Raw genomic sequence first — 23,407 nt, forward strand, 5'->3', positions numbered from 1 at the left:
ATATAAATCTCAGCTTTTCTGGCTCAGTGGTTCTTGGGAAGAAGATTTTTAAAGATTTTCCCGATATATTTGTATGTAAAACTTTGATCCCCTATTGTGGCCCCATCCGACTCCCAGGGGCCAGGATTTTAACAATTTAGAATTTGAATTATATAAGGAAGCTTTCATATAAATCTCAGCTTTTCTGGCTCAGTGGTTCTTGAGAAGAAGATTTTTAAAGATTTTCCCGATATATTTGTATGTAAAATTTTGATCCCCTATTGTGGCCCCATCCGACCCCCGGGGGCCATGATTTTAACAATTTAGAATCTGCATTATATCAGGAAGCTTTCATATAAACCTCAGCTTTTCTGGCGCAGTGGTTCTTGAGAAGAAGATTTTTAAATATTTTCCCTATATATTTGTTAGTAAAACTTTGATCCCCTATTGTGGCCCCATCCGACCCCCGGGGGCCAGGATTTTAACAATTTAGAATCTGCATTATATAAGGAAGCTTTCATATAAATCTCAGCTTTTCTGGCTCAGTGGTTCTTGAGAAGAAGATTTTTAAAGATTTTTCCTATATATTTGTATGTAAAACTTTGGCCCCCTATTGTGGCCCCATCCGACCCCCGGGGGCCAGGATTTTAACAATTTAGAATCTGCATTATATAAGGAAGCTTTAATAAAAATCTCAGCTTTTCTGGCTCAGTGGTTCTTGAGAAGAAGATTTTTAAAGATTTTCCCTATATATTTGTATGTAAAACTTTGATCCCCTATTGTGGCCCCATCCGACCCCCGGGGGCCAGGATTTTAACAATTTAGAATCTGCATTATATAAGGAAGCTTTCATATAAATCTCAGCTTTTCTGGCTCAGTGGTTCTTGAGAAGAAGATTTTTAAAGATTTTTCCTATATATTTGTATGTAAAACTTTGGTCCCCTATTGTGGCCCCATCCGACCCCCGGGGGCCATGATTTTAACAATTTAGAATCTGCATTATATAAGGAAGCTTTCATATAAACCTCAGCTTTTCTGGCTCAGTGGTTCTTGAGAAGAAGATTTTTAAAGATTTTCCCGATATATTTGTATGTAAAACTTTGATCCCCTATTGTGGCCCCATCCGACCCCCGGGGGCCATGATTTTAACAATTTAGAATCTGCATTATATCAGGAAGCTTTCATATAAACCTCAGCTTTTCTGGCACAGTGGTTCTTGAGAAGAAGATTTTTTAATGACCCTACCCTATTTTTACCTTTTCTTGATTATCTCCCCTTGGAAGGTGGTCTGGCCCTTTATTTTAACAATTTAGAATTCCCTTTACCTAAGGATGTTTTGTGCCAACTTTGGTTGAAATTGGCCCAGTGGTTGTTGAGAAGAAGTTGAAAATGTGAAAAGTTTACAGACGGACGCACAGACGGACGGACAGACGGACGGACGAATACGGGTGATCAGAAAAGCTCACTTGAGCTTTCAGCTCAGGTGAGCTAAAAAGTGGGGGTTGGAGATCAAATTTTTGAATTATTGGCGAAAATACTGAATTTTTATACAAAATTTCGAGTAAATTAATTAAAACTTTTTAAAGAATCGGTGTTATGTTTGGGAAAATATATCAACCAAGTTAATAAATTACAACATTTGAACAAGTTCCAAGTCTCAACAACCTGTATCATAAATTATAAAACTGAAATACACTATAGGGGTATAAAAATAGACGATACATTGGATGAAACAGAAACTGTTATATCATGCAGAATTAAAACTTTTTGATTAGTGAATCCTTCCGCAACAAAATATAGTCCCTGTCAAACCCTTTCAAAATTTGAATTGACACAAACATTTTCAACTGGATAGGGTTCAGCAATAGATGTGTAATATATTTGCACCAATGGGATCAGTATTGAACCAGTAAATACTTAGTTGTAGCATCCTGCACAGTTGTACTCAAAAGCTCAGGAGCTAACCTCCTTAAGATAGGTCACAAGGTCATTGTTATTTTGGTTTTCATGGTGTTGTGTAGATGACGATCAGATACTCTCCCTGTTTAAGATAACAAAACTCCACAGCAAGTTACAGCAACTCTCCACAAGTTACAGCAACTCACAGCAAGTTACAGCAACTCACAGCAAGTTACAGCAACTCTCCGCAAGTTACAGCAAGTTACAGCAACTCACAACAACTCTACGCAAGTTACAGCAACTCACAGCAAGTTGCAGCAACTCTCCGCAAGTTACAGCACTTCACAGCAAGTTACAGGAACTCACAGCAAGTTACAGCAACTCACAGCAAGTTACAGCAAATTACAGCAACTCACAGCAAGTTACAGCAACTCACAGCCTGTAGTAACCTTGGTAACCTAATTATTTTAATAATTTTACTGAAACAATGCCAAACAAAGATGTAAGTAAGAAGTAGCCACATTAGGATTTTAACCAGCAACCTTACAATTCGTACACTAATCCGTTTGACCACAAAGTCAGGCCCTTCACAGTGTGTCAGTAACAGCACACAGTATGTCAGTAACAGCACACAGTATGTCAGTAACAGCACACAGTATGTCAGTAACAGTACACAGTATGTCAGTAACAGCACACAGTATGTCAGTAACAGTACACAGTATGTCAGTAACAGCACACAGTATGTCAGTAACAGCACACAGTATGTCAATAACAGCACACAGTATGTCAGTAACAGTACACAGTATGTCAGTAACAGCACACAGTATGTCAGTAACAGCACACAGTATGTCAGTAACAGTACACAGTATGTCAGTAACAGCACACAGTATGTCAGTAACAGCACACAGTATGTCAGTAACAGCACACAGTATGTCAGTAACAGCACACAGTATGTCAGTAACAGTACACAGTATGTCAGTAACAGCACACAGTATGTCAGTAACAGTACACAGTATGTCAGTAACAGCACACAGTATGTCAGTAACAGCACACAGTATGTCAATAACAGCACACAGTATGTCAGTAACAGTACACAGTATGTCAGTAACAGCACACAGTATGTCAGTAACAGCACACAGTATGTCAGTAACAGTACACAGTATGTCAGTAACAGCACACAGTATGTCAGTAACAGTACACAGAAAAAGCAACTTCACATACACTCCACTTTCCAAAGTTCAACCAGCTCCTCCAGTGATAAAAATTGGCTGAAAACTTGGTAATGACCTCAGATCAAAACAATATGACAAAGACCTCATCAAATTGCCATAGACTGTAACATTGAATAAAAATAACACAAATCTAAAACATTGTTTACTTCTAATGTACTTAGAAAGCACAAAATGGAACATTGATCAGGTTTCTCTGAGCATGCTGCAATTTTTACACTACAATTCGCAAAAACTTTGTCATATTTTTTTTCCATCTATTTATCATTTTTTTCTGCTTAAACCTTGATATGGCATAGACAATTTGGTCTATCTCAACTACAATTGGCATAGACCATTGCCATTTGACGTAGATTCGGTCTATTGGTCAATTGTTCCTCCTGTCAGTCGTAAAACCTGTTTTTGTCTTTGAATGAAATATGACACGGACCCCCGTTTTAAAGGTCATATTAAAAGACCTGTGATTCTCACTTCTAAATGCCAAGCATTTGGTGAAAGAGCAATTACTACCCATGTTTACTGCACAGGTAGCAATTACTATCCATGTTCACTGCATAGGTAGCAATTACTACCCATGTTTACTGCACAGGTAGCAATTACTACCCATGTTTACTGCATAGGTAGCAATTACTACTCATGTTTACTGCACAGGTAGCAATTACTACCCATGTTTACTGCACAGGTAGCAATTACTACTCATGTTTACTGCACAGGTGGCAATTACTACTCATGTTCACTGCACAGGTAGCAATTACTACCCATGTTTACTGCACAGGTAGCAATTACTACTCATGTTTACTGCACAGGTAGGGCTCAAACTGACAACCTCCCGGTCACAGAGCGAATGCTTTACAATTGAGCGACCACATCCATTAATTTAAAGGTATACCATAGTAGTTTATCAAAGAAAAAACTTTTAATCGAGTAATGTCCTGTCAAATAATGCCCTGTGCTATTAACCTATTTGAGTAATATCAAGGTCATTGTCAAATAATGCCCTTTGCTATTAACCTATTTGAGTAATATCAAGGTCATTGTCAAATAATGCCCTGTGCTATTAACCTATTTGAGTAATATCAAGGTCATTTGTATTATAGGTGTGGCATAAAAATAATGGAAAATCACCAACAAACCTCACCAAATCTTGCACACAAATCTTGTTCATCAATTCATTTTAAAAAAACAAGTCTTGTTTACCTGAGCTGTGAGTGACTGTTTACCTGAGCTGTGAGTGACTGTTTACCTGAGCTGTGAGTGACTTTTTACCTGAGCTGTGAGTGACTGTTTACCTGAGCTGTGAGTGACTGTTTACCTGAGCTGTGAGTGACTGTTTACCTGAGCTGTAAGTGACTGTTTACCTGAGCTGTGAGTGACAGTCTTGTTTACCTGAGCTGTGAGTGACTGTTGACCTGAGCTGTGAGCGACTGTTTACCTGAGCTGTGAGTGACAGTCATGTTTATCTTAGCTGTGAGTGACAGTCCTGTTTACCTGAGCTGTGAGTGACTTTTTACCTGAGCTGTGAGTGACTGTTTACCTGAGCTGTGAGTGACTGTTTACCTGAGCTGTGAGTGACTTTTTACCTGAGCTGTGAGTGACAGTCCTGGCAGGTTGTCCTGGATCCAGACAACTTGTTTTTCGTTTTCCTCCAGTGTCACAGTACATGTGCTGTACAACAATACCCCGCCCGGTCTCAGAAGCTGGACAGCCTACAAAAATGTTAGTACTTATAGAGAAAAGTCATTAAGTATCTGCAGGATTCACTGAATTATCTGCAGGATTTACTAAATTATCTTCAGGATTCACATTCACTAAACTATCTGCATGTTTCAGTTACTAAATTATCTTTTCCATTCAGTCACTAAATTATCTTTACCATTCAGTCACTAAATTATCTTCAGTATAACATCAATGTTGCAATAGATGCCTAGACAAACAGACAGATAATCAAATGGTTTAGTCTTTGATCTCTGGGTAAAAAGAACAAGATTTAAACATTGTTTCTAGTCATCACAATCATCCTGTGTATGCTCTAGTGTTGGGGGAGAAAATCCTAGAAATGAACTCTGGATACACTGTGAATGAAGCATTCATGTAATCTAGAGCAGATTTCAGCTCAGAAATCTGGCTTAATAAACATTTAAGAAATTGCGACCATTGGCTTCTTTCTCTGGGTGTCATAGAAACTCTAGTGTACACAGCAAATACCACAGTATAAAACAATACATACATATTCTCAAGACAAATCGATTCGTTTTTCTTACTCTGCAGGTTAATGAGAGTTAATTAAGATGGGACGTTTCAATAAATTCACCTTGCGAATGAACTTGCGCTGGTATCCGGCGTAAGACTGGAGTGAATTCAGTGAGATGTTATTCTTTAGGGACGGCCTCTGTCCCAGGGCACTGCAGGGGACATCCACCAGAATACGGTCGAAATACTCCGCGGGGATCTCTGGGAAATTTACATTGCCACCTGTAGCAACAACAAAATATGTCCACTTACCACCATCATTATCAAGTTCCTCATCGTTATCATTGCAATTATCATTATCATCTACACCATCATCATTGTAATTATTTTTTTCATCATCATTGCCATTATCATCATCATCATCAATATTGTAATTATCATCTTCATCATTGTAATTATCATCATCATCATCATTGTAATTTTGATCTTTGGTAATCAACAAAACAACAGTCTTTTGGAATTCCCATGAGCACAAATTGTGCTCCTTTATTAGCTGACCTGTTTTTGAATTCTTATGAAGCAGAATTTATACAAAAGCTTCTACATGAGTAGAAAAAAATCTCTTGCTGTGGATTTCAACTCAACATTTAGATATACCGATGCCATTCTATCTATCAACAATAATAGTTTTCATTCATATGTCGATTCAATATATTCCAGTGAACTCAAAATAAAAGACACTAAAGAGTCTTCTACATCTGCTTCATTTTTCAATATTTTATTGAAAATGGATGCTAATGGTAACCTAACAACTCAACTTCATGATAAACAGGATGATTTTAGCTTCTCCATCATCAACTTCCCATATTTATGTAGTAACATTCCATTATCACCTGCATATGATGTTTATGTCTCTCAACTAATCCAATGTGCAAGAGCTTGCTCTGCATATGATCAGTTTTTGAATTGAGACAGGCTACTGATAAAGAAGTAGATGTTACAGGGTTTTCTTGTTTAAAGTCAACATTTTGTAAGTTCTATGGCCGTTATAACCATCTAGATTGCCTACCATTGGGTCAAATCCTGTCTGATATGTTTCATACCTATTGTTAAGCCATTCTTTATTGATTACAAATTACTCTGTTTACCTGATCAAGATATAGGTCTCATGATGGGTGTGACCAGTCGACAGGGGATGGTTACTCCTCCTAGGCACCTGATCCCACCTCTGGTGTGTCCAGGGGTCCGTGTTTGCCCAACTTTCTATTTTGTATTGCTTATTGAAGTTTTGAGATTGATCGCTGTTCATTATCTTCACCTTTATAGGAGTTATGAGATTGATCGCTGTTCGTTATCTTCATCTTTACAGGAGTTATGAGATTGATCGCTGTTCGTTATCTTCACCTTTATAGGAGTTATGAGATTGATCACTGTTCGTTATCTTCGCCTTTATAGGAGTTATGAGATTGATCACTGTTCGTCATCTTCACCTTTATAGGAGTTACGAGATTGATCACTGTTCGTTATCTTCGCCTTTATAGGAGTTATGAGATTGATCACTGTTCGTTATCTTCACCTTTATAGGAGTTATGAGATTGATCGCTGTTCGTTATCTTCGCCTTTATAGGAGTTATGAGATTGATCGCTGTTCGTTATCTTCACCTTTATAGGAGTTATGAGATTGATCACTGTTCGTTATCTTCATCTTTACAGGAGTTATGAGATTGATTACTGTTCATTATCTTCACCTTTATAGGAGTTATGAGATTGATCACTGTTCGTTATCTTCACCTTTATAGGAGTTATGAGATTGATCACTGTTCATTATCTTCACCTTTATAGGAGTTATGAGATTGATCGCTGTTCGTTATCTTCATCTTTACAGGAGTTATGAGATTGATTACTGTTCATTATCTTCACCTTTATAGGAGTTATGAGATTGATCACTGTTCGTTATCTTCACCTTTTCATCAAGAAACAATGGATGATGTGTTGTACCACTACAGCCCTGGGTGATCTGCTTCTACCAGAATAATGTCTGCTGAAATTGTGATCGATTGCCACCAATAACAATCTGGATTTTAATAGTTAAATTCAGCCGGCGATTTTATTCATCCGCATGTTTCCATTTTAATGGTGGTGAATAATGCTACAATGAGTTTGTCGAATTTTGGGTTTACTCGACAATCGAAGATGAAATCACGGCATAATACACTGTGACAACACTAACAGATTCAACATAGACTCGAAATTTTTTAAGTGGGACTTGGCAAAAATTGGTCCCTCAAGTCCTGGAGTTCAGCAGGAAAAAAAGAGTCCAACCCCTTTTAAAGAAAGATTACTGAGGTAAAGGCATCATGAGACATTACCGATTGGTCCAACGGAGATCTTCAGAGCATCGCACGCATAACAGGACACGCACGTCAGTCCCCACTTCTCCAGATTGGACTTAATTTTGTCCACTTTGTTGTCCGAACGGTCAATGGCTATCACTTCTCCCTAAGCAAAAAAAGATCAGATGAATTGGTAATGATGTTCTGCATAAAGCCTTATAAAATTCTGTCAATAAAAATTAAATCAAATTTTGTTCAAAGTTCAGAACATCTTTCTGAAGAGCCATCACTTCTCAACAAGAAAATAAGAATTTAACAGCCTACAATTCTCAATAAGTGGCGTCAGTGGCCTAGTGGTTAGGCCGTAAGACTCTCAACCGAAAGGTCGTGGGTTCGAGTCCTGGCCGTGGCAGGGCCGATGTTGTGTCCATGGGAAAGGCACTTTATAAGAATTTCCTCACTCCACCCCTGGTTATAGACAGTGAAAGATATTGTTAGAATGTTAGTGCTCTAACGCCTGTAACGGCAGTTTGCACTGTATGCTTCCCAGGAAGCTGAGAAAGTTCCAAGATTGATACAAAGTCTGCCGGGGTAATAATGAACTGTAAAGCGCTTTGAGTAGCTGGAAAAAGCGCTATATAAAACCAATCCTTATTATATTATCATTATTATTATAAGAAGATCAGAATTTAGTGGCCTTCACTTCTCGACAAAAAGATCAGAATTTAACAGCCGTCACTTCTCGACGAGAAGATAAGATTTTAACAGCCGTCACTTCTCGACGAGAAGATCAGAATTTAACCGCCGTCACTTGTCGACGAGAAGATACGATTTTAACAGCCATCACTTCTTGACGAGAAGATCAGAAATTAACAGCCATCACTTCTGGACAAGAAGATCAGAATTTAACAGCCGTCACTTCTCGAGAGGAAGGACTAGATAAACTGGTAGAAAGAGCATATCTGAAAACGCAAGGTTGTCCACCAGAAAGCTAATTACATTAAAACTTAAAGAAAAAAATACAAAATACTTTACTTCACTATGTAAATTTTATTTATCTATTTATTTATTTATGTAACATAAATCATAGAAAATATATGTCACAATCAATGGCACTGCAGCAGTGTGAGACAGAAAAATCTCACATGGCTGTCTCACGTGGGTAAAGTCAATCTCACACAGGTGATAATGTGAGAAAGAAAAATCTCACATGGGTAAAGTCGATCTCACACAGGTGATAATGTGAGAAAGAAATATCTTGGTCAGTCAGAAACGAGACTACATGTAAGACGCAGAAAATAATTGTTTCTTTTGATTAATTTTACCTCATTTTTCATTTTGCTAGCTATGTGAGTTGTCTTCCCTCCAGGGGCCGCACACATATCTAGAATTCTCTCCCCTGGCTGTGGGTCAAGGACATAGCTACACATTATTGACGGGAGATTCTGAGCCATAATCAAGTCAGGTCGAAGGTCACTGAGACACGGGGCCTCATACAGGGGTTCTGTCATTAGAATTCCAACACCACTGCAACAAAAATCAAATGAACATTATAAAAACGGTACAATGAAAATAAAACTAACATTACACAAAAACGGTACAATGAAAATTAAATGAACATTACAAAAACATTATAATGAAAATCAAACTAACATTATAATACCACTCCTCCAGTCATATGTAATATTTTTTTTAGATAATGTAAATTGCTTACATACCTAGGGGCTGGTTTGGTTTTGAACACGACATCTCTGTCCATCTGAGCCACGCCATTTCCTACGTGGAATCGGGACCCTTTCCAGGGCTGCATGTTGCCCCGCAGACACTTCCCGTCCAAATCAGCGTACACAGATACCGTGTCCCCCAACAACATGTCTACCAATCAGAATCACAGACATAAATCTGAACTCTTCCCCTAGACAACATGTCTACCAATCAGAATCACCGACAGAAATCTGAACTCTTCCCCCCGACAACATGTCTACCAATCAGAATCACAGACAGAAATCTGAACTCTTCCCCCCGACAACATGTCTACCAATCAGAATCACAGACGGAAATTTTATCTCTTCCCCCCGACAACATGTCTACCAATCAGAATCACAGACAGAAATCTTAACTTTTCCCATAGAATCTCAAATTTTCAAATGGTCAAAGTTGAAAATCAAAATCATCATGTTCATAGGATTTTAATTTTGGAGTTGAAAAAGTTTCCTTTGTAAAATACTGTTCAGCTTTCTCTGATACATGGAGAATTTTAAATCATGATTAAAATATTCAGCCTCTGATTTAATATCTATGCCGTACTTGCAGGTGCTCCCAGGATTCCTTGAACAAAGATGTCCGCCCCCCGCAGTACAGCCATACCACAGTTCTGATCAACGATAACTTCCTTCTCCATCTGAAATAATGACATAAATCACTATATGATAATTTAATTTTATTTGTTACACACAATTTGATTGGTTCATTTCACATTATCAACATGCTTTATATCGTATAAACAAAGTTCTCCTTTAGTCCCGCTACATGTCATTAGATGAATGACGTCACGATACGTTTGGCCGTTCAATTTCCATCTTGTTGGTACCGCGTCATATAAAATTGATATTTTCTTCAGATTTATCCATCAAATATCAAACACGGTTTACTAAAGTAAATTATAAGGAATAAAAGTAATTTCTATTTGTTCTATACTAGATATAAAGTAAGTTTGGACAGTTTGCGCAATTTTATAAATGGCTTCACGGTTTGTAATGCTTAAACTGCCCCAACTTACTTTATATCACATAAAACAAATAAAAATTACTTTCTTTCCTTAGATGATAAAAATGTTAATTATAATAACATTAGTTAATTCTTAGTATCTGCCGAAAAAAACATTTTCCGTGAGCCCAAATTACCCGATATACAGCATTAAAGTATATTTATAGCACCTGTCTGATATACAGCATTAAAGTATGTTTATAGCACCTGTCCGATATACAGCATTAAAGTATGTTTATAGCACCTGTCCGATATACAGCATTAAAGTATGTTTATAGCACCTGTCCGATATACAGCATTAAAGTATGTTTATAGCACCTGTCCGATATACAGCATTAAAGTATGTTTATAGCACCTGTCCGATATACAGCATTAAAGTATGTTTATAGCACCTGTCCGATATACAGCATTAAAGTATGTTTATAGCACCTGTCCGATATACAGCATTAAAGTATGTTTATAGCACCTGTCCGATATACAGCATTAAAGTATGTTTATAGCACCTGTCCGATATACAGCATTAAAGTATGTTTATAGCACCTGTCCGATATACAGCATTAAAGTATGTTTATAGCACCTGTCCGATATACAGCATTAAAGTATGTTTATAGCACCTGTCCGATATACAGCATTAAAGTATGTTTATAGCACCTGTCCGATATACAGCATTAAAGTATGTTTATAGCACCTGTCCGATATACAGCATTAAAGTATGTTTATAGCACCTGTCCGATATACAGCATTAAAGTATGTTTATAGCACCTGTCCGATATACAGCATTAAAGTATGTTTATAGCACCTGTCCGATATACAGCATTTAAGTATGTTTATAGCACCTGTCTGATATACAGCATTTAAGTATGTTTATAGCATTGCATGGTCTGTAATACAGGATTAAGTATGTTTACAGCACCTGTCTGATATACAGTATGTTTAAAGCATTGCATGGTCTGTAATATAGTATTAAGTGTGTTTACGGCATCGGTCTGTGAGATACAGTATTAAGTGTGTTTACAGCATCGGTCTGTGAGATACAGTATTAGTTAAGTTTACAGCATTGGTCTGTGAGATATAGTATTAGTTAAGTTTACAGCATCGGTCTATGAGATACAGTATTAGTTAAGTTTACAGCATCGGTCTGTGAGATACAGTATTAGTTAAGTTTACAGCATCGGTCTGTGAGATACAGTATTAGTTAAGTTTACAGCATTGGTCTGTGAGATATAGTATTAGTTAAGTTTAACTGTCTGATGTATTGATGTTCTCTGTTGGTGATATATAGTACCCCAGTAATAAGTAAGTTTATTATACCTCAGAATGTTTTTACTATATAAATATTAGATAATAAATTTGCTATTTCTTCTAGATAACACTAGCCATGAAATAGTTTCTGAACTATCTCACCCTAGGGATTAAAAATAGTCTCAAAATTATTTACCAGATGCTATATTTTCCCGTGTTTTCTTTTCTGTGACGTCAAAGTCCGATAACTCTAATTATAGTTTACCACTCGGATTACCTCGGTCGATTCCATCTAATGCCATATGTTAATTTACTTCACTTTGGCATGTCTGACACAAGTAAAGTCTACTTTGGTATAATAAAACACCTAATTACTGACTATTCTGAAAATAGCAAGTTTATTGTCCCCCTCGACAGCAACTATTTCCCTCGGCTACGCCTCGGGAAATAGTTGCTGTCTTGTGGGACAATAAACTTGCTATTGTCCTCATAGCCAGTAAATAGGTGTATGATATTTACCTTTCTGATCTGTTGCGGTCCTCTGTTTTCCAGAATAAGTACGTTGTCCAATACGGGATGTAGGAATATTCGGGGAGGATCTAAATTCCTGAGGCTGTAAACCTACATGCAGATAACATAACTTATCATGTTGTAAATCTTTAAAGGAAGTGAACATGAAACTGTGACAAAGGGTTTAAATTTGTCATTTTGATATACATGTATATAATGAATTCTGAAAATCATTAAGATGTAGCTTTCTTAAGTAGGGAGATATTTCATAAAGATTAACTTAAATCTTTTCAATCCTTGGGAGCTGCCATATTGAAAAAATTATTATCTCCCTGCCGGGTTATCTCTTAGCATCCACTAGAGGGCAGCACTGATGCTGATGTTAGTTGGACACATTGTGTGTTTTTGGCACATTGTAAGCATCAACGTTAAAATGTCATCAGCAGAAAGTGAATTAAATATGGGATATCAGTTTGAGCCTGATGTTACAGAGGAAAAAATTGTTTCTCAGAATAATTTTTCATTACCAGCAATTGATTTTAATGAGAGAGGAATTATGTACATTCAAGGGGTGTCTTTGTTGTCATGAGTTTGAATATTTTGTGTCAGATTACATGGATATACACATAAAGTGCGGTTCTGTACACCCATATTTTGACATGGGGTGTCTAAGTCCTGTTATAATTGATACAGCTTACATTTATCCATGGATTTATGTATCCAGAGAGGAAAGGTCTCAGAGGACTTTGATTACAACTTGTTAAACAAGTAAGAAAAACACGAAAATGAAAAATACCTTCTGTATTCACAGGTATTAAAATCTTAACACAACATGGCATTTGTGTGTAAATATTTCCAATTACACACACACACACACACACACGTGATAGAATACAGTAACAATTCTGTTGCAGACATGCTATCAAGTTTTATGGCCTACAGACAGTTTATCAACTAGGTCAGACGAAGTCAGCCTCTAGGGGAAACAATCAGAGTAGTTTTAATTTACTCTCATTTGTTGTGACATAAATTAAGGGAGGATTTCCTAAAGAGCACTGCAATTGTAAAGGATTTCTTAAAACCTCAGACTTTGATACAGATTCTGAATAAGTAATTTTTATTAGTGTAAATAAATAATATAACTGTAAATTGCATCTCCGAAATTTATCTGTGGTCCATGTACATCAATTATTATAAAATATATAATTTATATGCCTATATTGCAGTACTTTTATGACACAGTCACCTTAATTATCTCCAAATATTTTAAAATCTAATAAAATTAATTGATTTGGAATCTTGAAATATAACAGTACTAGTGCTTCCGAGTAAGTTCAGAAGTTGGAGGAGCTGGAGATATTTTGTGGGAGTGTTTTCTTTTTCTTAATGCATTGTAATTAGATTTGATTTCAATTCTTTTTGCTCCAAAACCTTATCCATCAATTCTAATGTGAATCCATAAATTTCTGCTGTATAATAGTGACCCAGTCAACAACTCTACGTCAGAGCAGTGTCAGATGCATACTGGGAAATAATGGATGACCTCCATAAACCTTTAACTCAGAGTGTTTAATTGATCAAATCTTGTAATAGGAACAAGCAAATTAGATTCAGGCCACACTATTTAGTTTCAGGAGGCCTTTTAAATTTATTATGCAACAAATATTTTTTCCATGTTCACTTGCTTTAAAGGCATACAATGAACAGCAATTAAGTTAACATTCAATTCAGCAACTGTTATTTTGTCATTTCAATATAATTTTTTTCAAAATCCTTAAAATTCACCATGTTCACCAAGTGACCTGATTTTGCCACACTTATTAACATTTTCAGGTCAAAAATCTTCTCAGTCTCTCCGATTACAGTAAAATGTTATAAATGTCTCTAGTTTATTACAACACCTGTACCTTTTGGATTTCTTCACGAATCATTGCCTCTACCTCCCGACTGCTGCGTGTCGCGGTGTTCAGTCGCAGCGTGGTGAACATCGGAGGGGATGACATCACTTCCAGTAGTCCACACAGATATGAGTTACATTCCTCTTCATCCTTGTATAAATAAAACAAGAGGCCCATGGACCACAATGCTCACCTGATTCAACTTAGCCATGCTGTTTTTCAGAAGAATTTATAAAAAAATTTTTTTTACCTTCTTTATTCCCTCAAAAATTTTTTAACCTACGACTACACCTAATGCTCGACGGGCTAACGAAATAATTCACTTGAATCTGCACAACACAAGGATGTCCTAGATTTCACTATATCCACGCATCATGAAAATGTCATCCCCGATTTTAGCCCCATCATAACCCCATAGTACATTATTTTTTAACGCTTTTATGTAAAACTTTGAATCTGTGTTGTAGCCTAAATCTACCACCGCTACTGTGCAGGTGCTAAACACTTAGAGAGGACTTGCGCTAAGCTTCGGGATGAAGCTTCCCCGAATGGGGAGAAGTGTAGCGGTCAGTATAAGACGGAACTTATACTGCCTCGCTAGAGAGCTAGCTTTTCTGGTGATGTGGTAGAGTGTCTCTTTTGATTACGCAAGTTAAGCAACGGTGAGCATGTTCAGCACTTGGCTGGGTGACCGCTACACGTTACAAATTGGTGGCAGCATAGTGACTCTGGTGTTTGGCGGGAGACCTGTTTCAGGTTGAGTCTCTTCGGAGCTCTGGGTACAGACGTGGATTCGTCCGGGGATGACGGTGGTTGTCGTCGGGAACGGCGGGTGTCGTTACTGTGCAGGTGCTAAACACTTAGAGAGGACTCACGCTAAGCTTCGGGACGAAGCTTCCCCGAATGGGGAGAAGTGTAGCGGTCAGTATAAGACGGAACTTATACTGCCTCACTAGAGAGCTAGCTTTTCTGGTGATGTGGTAGAGTGTCTCTCTTGGTCACGCAAGTTAAGCGACGGCGAGCATGTTCAGCACTTGGCTGGGTGACCGCTACACGTTACAATACTACAACCAGCTGACAACTACATGATCTCTACAGGAGCTATAGGTGAAGGTTCCTAACATATAGTGGTGAAGCTAGAGTGGGGAGATGGGTTGCACTATTCTCTTTAGAGAAGTCGAAAGGCATAGCCTTCATCGACTTCTCTTCGCAAGAATTCATATTTTGATTCTGGAAAACGTGTAAATGCCGGAGTCGGTGACGGTTTATGCTTCGACCGACGTTTCAACTCAGATGTGCCTGGATTTACACAATAGACAACTTGTGTTCAAACATTTAGCAGTAATGTACAAAACATCGGTCGAAGCTTAAACCGTCACCGACTCCGGCATTTACACGTTTTCCAGAATCAAAACATGAATGCTTGCGAAGAGAAGTCTATGCCTCTCGACTTCTCTAAAGAGAATAGGGTTGCACCCCATCTAATCCGAGATTCCTCTGACTCTTACCCCCGCTTTTATATTTGACATGTGCGGGGGAGAGTCAGAGCGGACTCCATATTGAAAAGTGGGAATTCAGCGACACCAGCTGGTGTCGCTGCTTTACCTACCTCTTACAACTTTATTTCGCGGATCTATCTTCCAAGACACGAGGATTCAGTTATCGGAAGATTATTCTACAAATACATCATGATTAATACGATGCTATCGCCGTTTAAACGATGAAATTTTGTGTTTATATGTGCTGACGTCATGCGCAAAGAAATCAAATGGCGAGGCGGCGACCTAATTCAAGTGATGCTCCATTTGTCGGTGTTAGGGCCGTTTAAACGGCGATAGCATCGTATTAATCATGATCTATTTATAGATTTATCTTCCGATAACTGAATTCTCACGTCTTGGAAGATAGATCCGCGAAATAAAGTTGTAAGAGGTAGGTAAAGCAGCGACACCAGCTGGTGTCGCTGAATTCCCACTTTTCAATATGGAGTCCGCTCTGACTCTCCCCCGCACATGTCAAATATAAAAGCGGGGTTAAGAGTCAGAGGAATCTCGGATTACACCCCATCCACTTTCGGTTGAAAATTATTAATAATAAGTTTTTCGTTTTTTGAGGGTTTTTTTTGGGGGGGGGGGGGGGGGCATTTGGGTCATGTTACTTCAATCCGTTTAAGGAGGAAGGAGATAAAAATTATGTGGATGCATTTATTTACATGTGACACGTTATAACTTGTAGATTACTACATACGTTTATATATTTTGACATGAAATCACCTCCGATTCAGCCTGAAAGGACGCCGCTAAGTAGCTTCTGACATCCTCTTTGAGCTCCAGTTGACGGTTTTCCATATTTCTAGAGAGTTCCTCTTACCCTGACTTAAGATAACCCATTAACAACACAAACATCATCAATTCTAATCCGCTGTCATCATCACACGTGGTTCAGATAGTCTCAGTTTTGTTTTGAGGGTTCTGAATAATTGAGATTTCGATCCCGAACTAAATGAAAATTATTTAATGCATTATAAAGAATTGTAGGTTCATAATTTATTTTCATGTAAAATTTTCGTTTAATTTTATAATTTGTGATATTTTTTTAAAACTTTAATTTGTGTGGGATAAATGTGCCATAACTTACTTTGACTTAATATGTAAGAAAGTATTTATTTTTTTTTAATTTATCATCCGATTTTTTCCTTACCATCTTTGATAAAAATGCATGTGCACTAAAACATTTCAGAATGCACCCTGTGTTCATCGGTACAAACATATTTGGGAAAAAATAAACATTTATATAGCCTCATTTCTCTCCCCTTTTTTTTTTTTTTTTTTTTTTTTGAATTTAAGGAGGATGCTACACAAAAGAAATTTGATATCGATCAAAAGTGAAGGATATGTGCAATATTTTGAAATTGAAAACTTCCAAATCAATCTGATTAAAATACAAAAACTGTGTGCTATTTGAGAGATCTGTATTTTAATCAGATTGCTTTCAAATATACTTATTTTAGTCAAAAATTGCAATTTTAGTAAAAAGGAATCTGTGGAAAAAAGAATTTAAAACCCCCTGCTGGACTCTAACCCGCGATCTACACTTCGGTTCATTAGTCGACATGGTAACCTACTGAACTACTGGTCAATTTTTGAAATGTGTAAGCTGAATATTGAAAGGTTGGCATGTGTGCACAATATTTTTTCCAAAACAAAAATATATACACATGCTTCAAATAAATTTTTGACTTTAACTCCTGTGGAATACGTCATATGTTTGAAATTGATCAAGATATGATCTGTAATACTAGACAATCATCTACAGCTTTGACTTCAATGGGGGGGGGGGGGTGTTCCTCATTCTGCCATGATCTCTTCTACAATCAATCTTACTACAGAGAATCTAGGTTGTAGGTATTACAGTTAGACGTGCTTATAATTATAACAAACACACTTATAGTGAATTCTTACATATCACGTGATTAAGTGATATCAAGATCCACAATGAGATGAAATCAACGAAAATGTTATTGGATATAACAAATTCCTCTGGCCCTGTAGGTTCACTATAACTGTGTTTTACTGTATAATGAAGTCGGGTTATAATGAATTGTTTTTCGCTGGCCCTGGAGGTTCACTATAACCATGTTTTACTGTATAATCAAGTCTGGTTATAATGAACTGTTTTTCTCTGGCCATGAAGGTTCACTATAACCGTGTTTTACTGTATTCAGGGTTTGACGTTAACTTTTTGGAGCACTAGACCAATCGGGCTACTTCAAATGATTTTTGCAAGACTTGACCTTACATCCACTAGCCCTGACCAACTTTCCAGAAAAAATCTGATAGATTCTCCATTCCTAAATACTTTATTTAAATGACAAACGTTAAGTTTGAATTGAAATGCATTTAATAGTCTCAAAAAGCCTTTAGTCTCGTCATTCAATTTGATGCTTTTACTTTCAAACATATTTTCAGTTTCTTTGAATTCTTACCGGCACGGTAATTCTTTAATCCATTTAGAATAAAATTACCTCAATATCTTTTTTTAAATTTCTATTTCATAAGCCTTGCTTTGTTTCTTCCCAACGTTTTCCTTCTTGTTTTTTTCTTCTCTTTCTTGGGACATCTTTTGCTTTCCTTGAGGACGAGAATTCGTATTTGAATATAGACATTCCAGCACAGAAAAATTGCTGTTTACGACGTAATTCATTAATTTAATAAACACTTTCTTATAATCAATTCAAATGAACTGCTTTGTTTGTTTACTGAAAATTCAATAATTCTAATTATCCAAAACATAACTTTACATACATTAACATTGTGTTGATGTCGTAGAACATCACTTCTGACCGCGACTTATCAGAACTCAAAATAGAGATTTTTATGCGGTTCAAAATTGCTCGCAAACTCATTACAGTTATTTGTTTATAAAGAATAAAATATCTTATGATTTAAAGTAAAATTTCTTAAATTTGTTCCTTTTTTAAACACGACCAGTCGGACAAGTAAATCGACATTTTATCCGACCGGACCTATCATTTAGTATTTGTGTTTGACACTAAGGCACGTCCAACCGACTGAGTCAGTCGGTTGGACGTGCCTTAGTGTCAAATCCTGCTGTATAATGGAAGTTTGGTTATAATGAACTGTTTTTCTCTGGTCCTAGAGGTTCACTATAACTGTGTTTTACTGTATAATGAAGTCTGGTTATAATGAACTGTTTTTCTCTGGCCCTGTAGGTTCACTATAACCGTGTTTTACTGTATAATGAAGTCCTATAACATTGACTAAAGCGTAGATGAATGTAAGCTATTAAAATGAGATGCTCTGGATCCACTTCCCAGTTTGAGAAGCAGTGGTGGATCCAAAACATCTGATTTCAATCAGAATTGACACAATCATCTCTGTTATGCAGCACCATACCAACATCACACAGGAATCAGTTAAAACATAACCAACATCACACAGGAATCAGTTAAAACATAACCAACATCACACAGGAATCAGTTAAAACATAACCAACACCACACAGGAATCAGTTAAAACATAACCAACACCACACAGGAATCAGTTAAAACATAACCAACATCACACAGGAATCGGTTAAAACATAACATCATACCGACATCACACAGGAATCAGTTAAAACATAACATCATACCGACATCACACAGGAATCAGTTAAAACATAACCAACATCACATATCATTAAAACGACATCATGTCTCTCATTTTATTGATCTACAAGTTCTCAACAGAAATCATGACACTGCCACTTTTATTAACCTGTACATTTCTAGAGAAGAAAATTGACTGTATAACATATTACAACATTTGTTGCCGATCTTCTACACAAATTCAGATGGTGTCATATCATCAAATTTTACATTTGAAAGTTCCAGCACAGAAATTCAGCAGACTGTGCCCCTTCTTAAACATCCATCCGAGTTTTATGCCGTGATTATTTTCCCAACTTGGTACAGAACTTTTCTCCAAATGGTCCAGCTGATACAAACATGTGTTTTCATATGAGGAATCATTCAAATCTTGAGACTTTAGCACTTAACAGAATCTATAGGTCGTTCTCCAATGCTGTTCATCAAAATATTTCAGAACGCCATAACATAAATGTTGCGAGCACCTGCTCGAGCCATACAATACACACACAGCCGCTCACCTGTAATACACACAATACACACACAGCTGCTCACCTGTAATAATACAATACACACACAGCCGCTCACCTGTAATAATACAATACACACACAGCCGCTCACCTGTAATAATACAATACACACACAGCCGCTCACCTGTAATACACACAATACACACACAGCCGCTCACCTGTAATAATACAATACACACACACAGCCGCTCACCTGTAATACACACAATACACACACAGCCGCTCACCTGTAATAATACAATACACACACAGCCGCTCACCTGTAATACACACAATACACACACAGCCGCTCACCTGTAATAATACAATACACACACAGCCGCTCACCTGTAATAATACAATACACACACAGCCGCTCACCTGTAATACACACAATACACACACAGCCGCTCACCTGTAATACACACAATACACACACAGCCGCTCACCTGTAATAATACAATACACACACACAGCCGCTCACCTGTAATAATACAATACACACACAGCCGCTCACCTGTAATAATACAATACACACACAGCCGCTCACCTGTAATAATACAATACACACACAGCCGCTCACCTGTAATACACACAATACACACACAGCCGCTCACCTGTAATAATACAATACACACACACAGCCGCTCACCTGTAATACACACAATACATACACAGCCGCTCACCTGTAATAATACAATACACACACAGCCGCTCACCTGTAATAATACAATACACACACAGCCGCTCACCTGTAATACACACAATACACACACAGCCGCTCACCTGTAATAATACAATACACACACACAGCCGCTCACCTGTAATAATACAATACACACACAGCCGCTCACCTGTAATAATACAATACACACACAGCCGCTCACCTGTAATACATACAATACACACACAGCCGCTCACCTGTAATAATACAATACACACACACAGCCGCTCACCTGTAATAATACAATACACACACAGCCGCTCACCTGTAATAATACAATACACACACAGCCGCTCACCTGTAATACACACAATACACACACAGCCGCTCACCTGTAATAATACAATACACACACACAGCCGCTCACCTGTAATAATACAATACACACACAGCCGCTCACCTGTAATAATACAATACACACACAGCCGCTCACCTGTAGTGCACTCTGCCATTGATTTTTCATACACTACTTCAGTTTTATTTCTCATTTCCAGTTTACTTCACACTGTCACACTGTCAGTTTACTTCACACTGTCACACTGTCAGTTTCTCTCACATTTTCTCGTACGTCCTGACGTGGCCACATTCACATGTGACGCTGTACATATCCGACTCCTCGTCGTACGTCTCGGGGCCGTACTCGTGTTCGTGGGGTCCTGAGTTCACCTTCACCAAACTACTCCTCACTGCTAGCCGCAGCTCTGAAACAAAAACATGTTACACGTGTAAAATCACCCTAACCATTCACAACCAATCATTCGCTGAATTATTCGACTTACAGAATACTAGTTCCGTATATTGGATAATTTTAGTGTGCTGATAATATTGAATTTTTTGGTTGATGAACAAAACAAAAAAAAATGCTAAAAATAAAAGTGCTAAAATTTTCATTCATATAATTAGAATCATAGTTGCATAAATGAAAACTTGCCGGAAAAAAAAAATTGCCAAATTAACAACTTTTCTGCAAAACATCCTCTGTATATTCCTGACCCCAAAATCACTCACATACAGAACATCTCAACGGCTTATGTGTTGCTTAATTCTGTCAAAACCCTCTGTTTGAATTTGCCATTAGATTTAAATTGGAAACATGTATATACAAACATCAAATCTGTGACAAAAGATTCAGGACTGATACATGCATGGTTCAACTATAGAATCATTCATAGAATATTAGGTACTAACAACTATAGAGTCATTCATAGAATATTAGGTACTAACAACTATAGAATCATTCATAGAATATTAGGTACTAACAACTATAGAGTCATTCATAGAATATTAGGTACTAACAACTATAGAATCATTCATAGAATATTAGGTACTAACAACTATAGAATCATTCATAGAATATTAGGTACTAACAAACTCTTATATATGTATATGTCAAAAATGAAGAACTCTCCACTTTGTTCAATATGAACTAGAACCAGAGACAATGAGGACTATAACTTAGTGTCCTTCTGTCCCTGCAGTCTACACGATGGACAAAATTATCAGATTGGATTTTTTAAAAATCTGGTAAAAGAATGGGATTTAATATAGGATTAAACATTCTTTTGGAAGAATTTATCGATGTGTAAACTTTGGACATTTTACTCACAAACTGATTCTTATAATTCCAATTCATTCACTTTATTAACAATTGCAAAAATTTGAATAGTTTCCCCGCACTATGTTGTTTGTTTTCAGGCGTGTATGAATACATCACGTTTTCGGATTTATTGATGTGTAAACTCTTGTTCAGCTTTATTTTTGTCCAATCAAAACAATTGTAATAAATAAGATTGGAATTATTGTACAAACTGTTAATTTTGGTTTTCCAAAAAAAGAAAACATGGTTTTAAACTTTATAATCCTCGTAGTAAAGAGATACATATTCCAATATTCAAGAAAGAATGTCAATATTGTTTTTGAGGATGTTTTGGAATGTTTATATAATTACTACATTTCAAATTAGAGGAAAAATTTACAGAACAAATAAGTGGTCCGGAGTTTTTCATTAAAGGCCTTCAAGCTTGTTATCATTATGCACCTAGTTCAGACTTCTTGTATGCTTGATATTCAGGAGCAAAAAAAAAAAAACAAGAGGCCCATGGGCCACATCGCTCACCTGAGTCACCTTGGTCCATATCAGAAGATTTTCCATATCTATTTGCATGTAAAACCATAGTCCCTATTATGGCCCAAACCTTCCCCTGGAGGCCATGGTTTTTGCAAACTTGAATCTACACTATGTCAGAAAGCTTTCATGTAAATGTGAACTTCTTTGGCCCAATGGTTCTTGAGAAGAAGATTTTTAAAGATTTTCCCTATATATTTGTATGTAAAACTTTGACCCCCTATTGTGGCCCCATCCGATCCCCGGGGGCCATGATCTTAACAATTTATAATCTGCATTATATCAGGAAGCTTTCATATAAACCTCAGCTTTTCTGGCTCAGTGGTTCTTGAGAAGAAGATTTTAAAAGATTTTTCCTATAAATTTGTATGTAAAACTTTGATGCCCCCTTGAGGCCCCATCCAATCCCCGGGGTCCATGATTTTAACAAACTTGAATCTGCACTATATAAAAAAAAAAAAACAAAAAAAAACCAACAACAAAAAAACTTTGACCCCCTATTGCGGCCCCATCCGACCCCCGGGGGCCGTGATTTTAACAATTTAGAATCTGTACTATATCAGGAAGCTTTCATATAAACCTCAGCTTTTCTGGCTCAGTGGTTCTTGGGAAGAAGATTTTTAAAGATTTTTCCTATATATTTGTATGTAAAACTTTGACCCCCTATTGTGGCCCCATCCGACCCCCGGGTCCGTGATTTTAACAATTTAGAATCTGCATTATATCAGGAAGCTTTCATATAAACCTCAGCTTTTCTGGCTCAGTGGTTCTTGGGAAGAAGATTTTTAAAGATTTTCCCTATATATTTGTATATAAAACTTTGATCCCCTATTGTGGCCCCATCCGACCCCCGG

General features: G+C 37.1%; 2 protein-coding genes across 5 annotated transcripts in view; both read right to left on the reverse strand.

Annotated features, from left to right (window-relative positions):
- LOC125661267 (tRNA (cytosine(72)-C(5))-methyltransferase NSUN6-like) overlaps positions 1-19,213 on the reverse strand; it is a 30,722-nt gene extending 11,509 nt beyond the window's left edge. The window contains exons 1-9 of one of the 2 annotated variants that reach the window (XM_056146635.1): positions 16,320-19,213; positions 14,056-14,196; positions 12,158-12,259; positions 9,938-10,031; positions 9,349-9,505; positions 8,956-9,157; positions 7,667-7,796; positions 5,419-5,579; positions 4,688-4,813 (exon numbers count right to left, since the gene is read on the reverse strand). In XM_056146635.1, coding sequence (XP_056002610.1) covers positions 4,688-4,813; positions 5,419-5,579; positions 7,667-7,796; positions 8,956-9,157; positions 9,349-9,505; positions 9,938-10,031; positions 12,158-12,259; positions 14,056-14,196; positions 16,320-16,394 — 1,188 coding nt within the window. In that variant the 5' untranslated portion in view covers positions 16,395-19,213. Of the gene's footprint in view, positions 1-4,687; positions 4,814-5,418; positions 5,580-7,666; positions 7,797-8,955; positions 9,158-9,348; positions 9,506-9,937; positions 10,032-12,157; positions 12,260-14,055; positions 14,197-16,293 lie in introns of both variants that reach the window. The other variant, XM_056146636.1, reaches the window with a different exon arrangement.
- Positions 19,214-19,244: 31 nt separating this feature from the next.
- The window catches only part of LOC125661268 (DNA repair protein complementing XP-A cells homolog), a 19,581-nt gene continuing 15,418 nt past the window's right edge, over positions 19,245-23,407 (reverse strand). The window contains exons 7-8 of one of the 3 annotated variants that reach the window (XR_008797740.1): positions 20,796-21,129; positions 19,245-20,052 (exon numbers count right to left, since the gene is read on the reverse strand). Coding sequence is in view for 1 of the 3 variants with exons in the window: in XM_056146637.1 (XP_056002612.1) it covers positions 20,981-21,129 (149 nt within the window). In the remaining 2 variants the exon portion in view is untranslated. Of the gene's footprint in view, positions 21,130-23,407 lie in introns of all 3 variants that reach the window. The other 2 variants (XR_008797741.1, XM_056146637.1) reach the window with 2 other exon arrangements.

The sequence above is a fragment of the Ostrea edulis genome, chromosome 8 (genome assembly GCF_947568905.1).
Source record: "Ostrea edulis chromosome 8, xbOstEdul1.1, whole genome shotgun sequence".
NCBI lineage: Eukaryota > Metazoa > Mollusca > Bivalvia > Ostreida > Ostreidae > Ostrea > Ostrea edulis.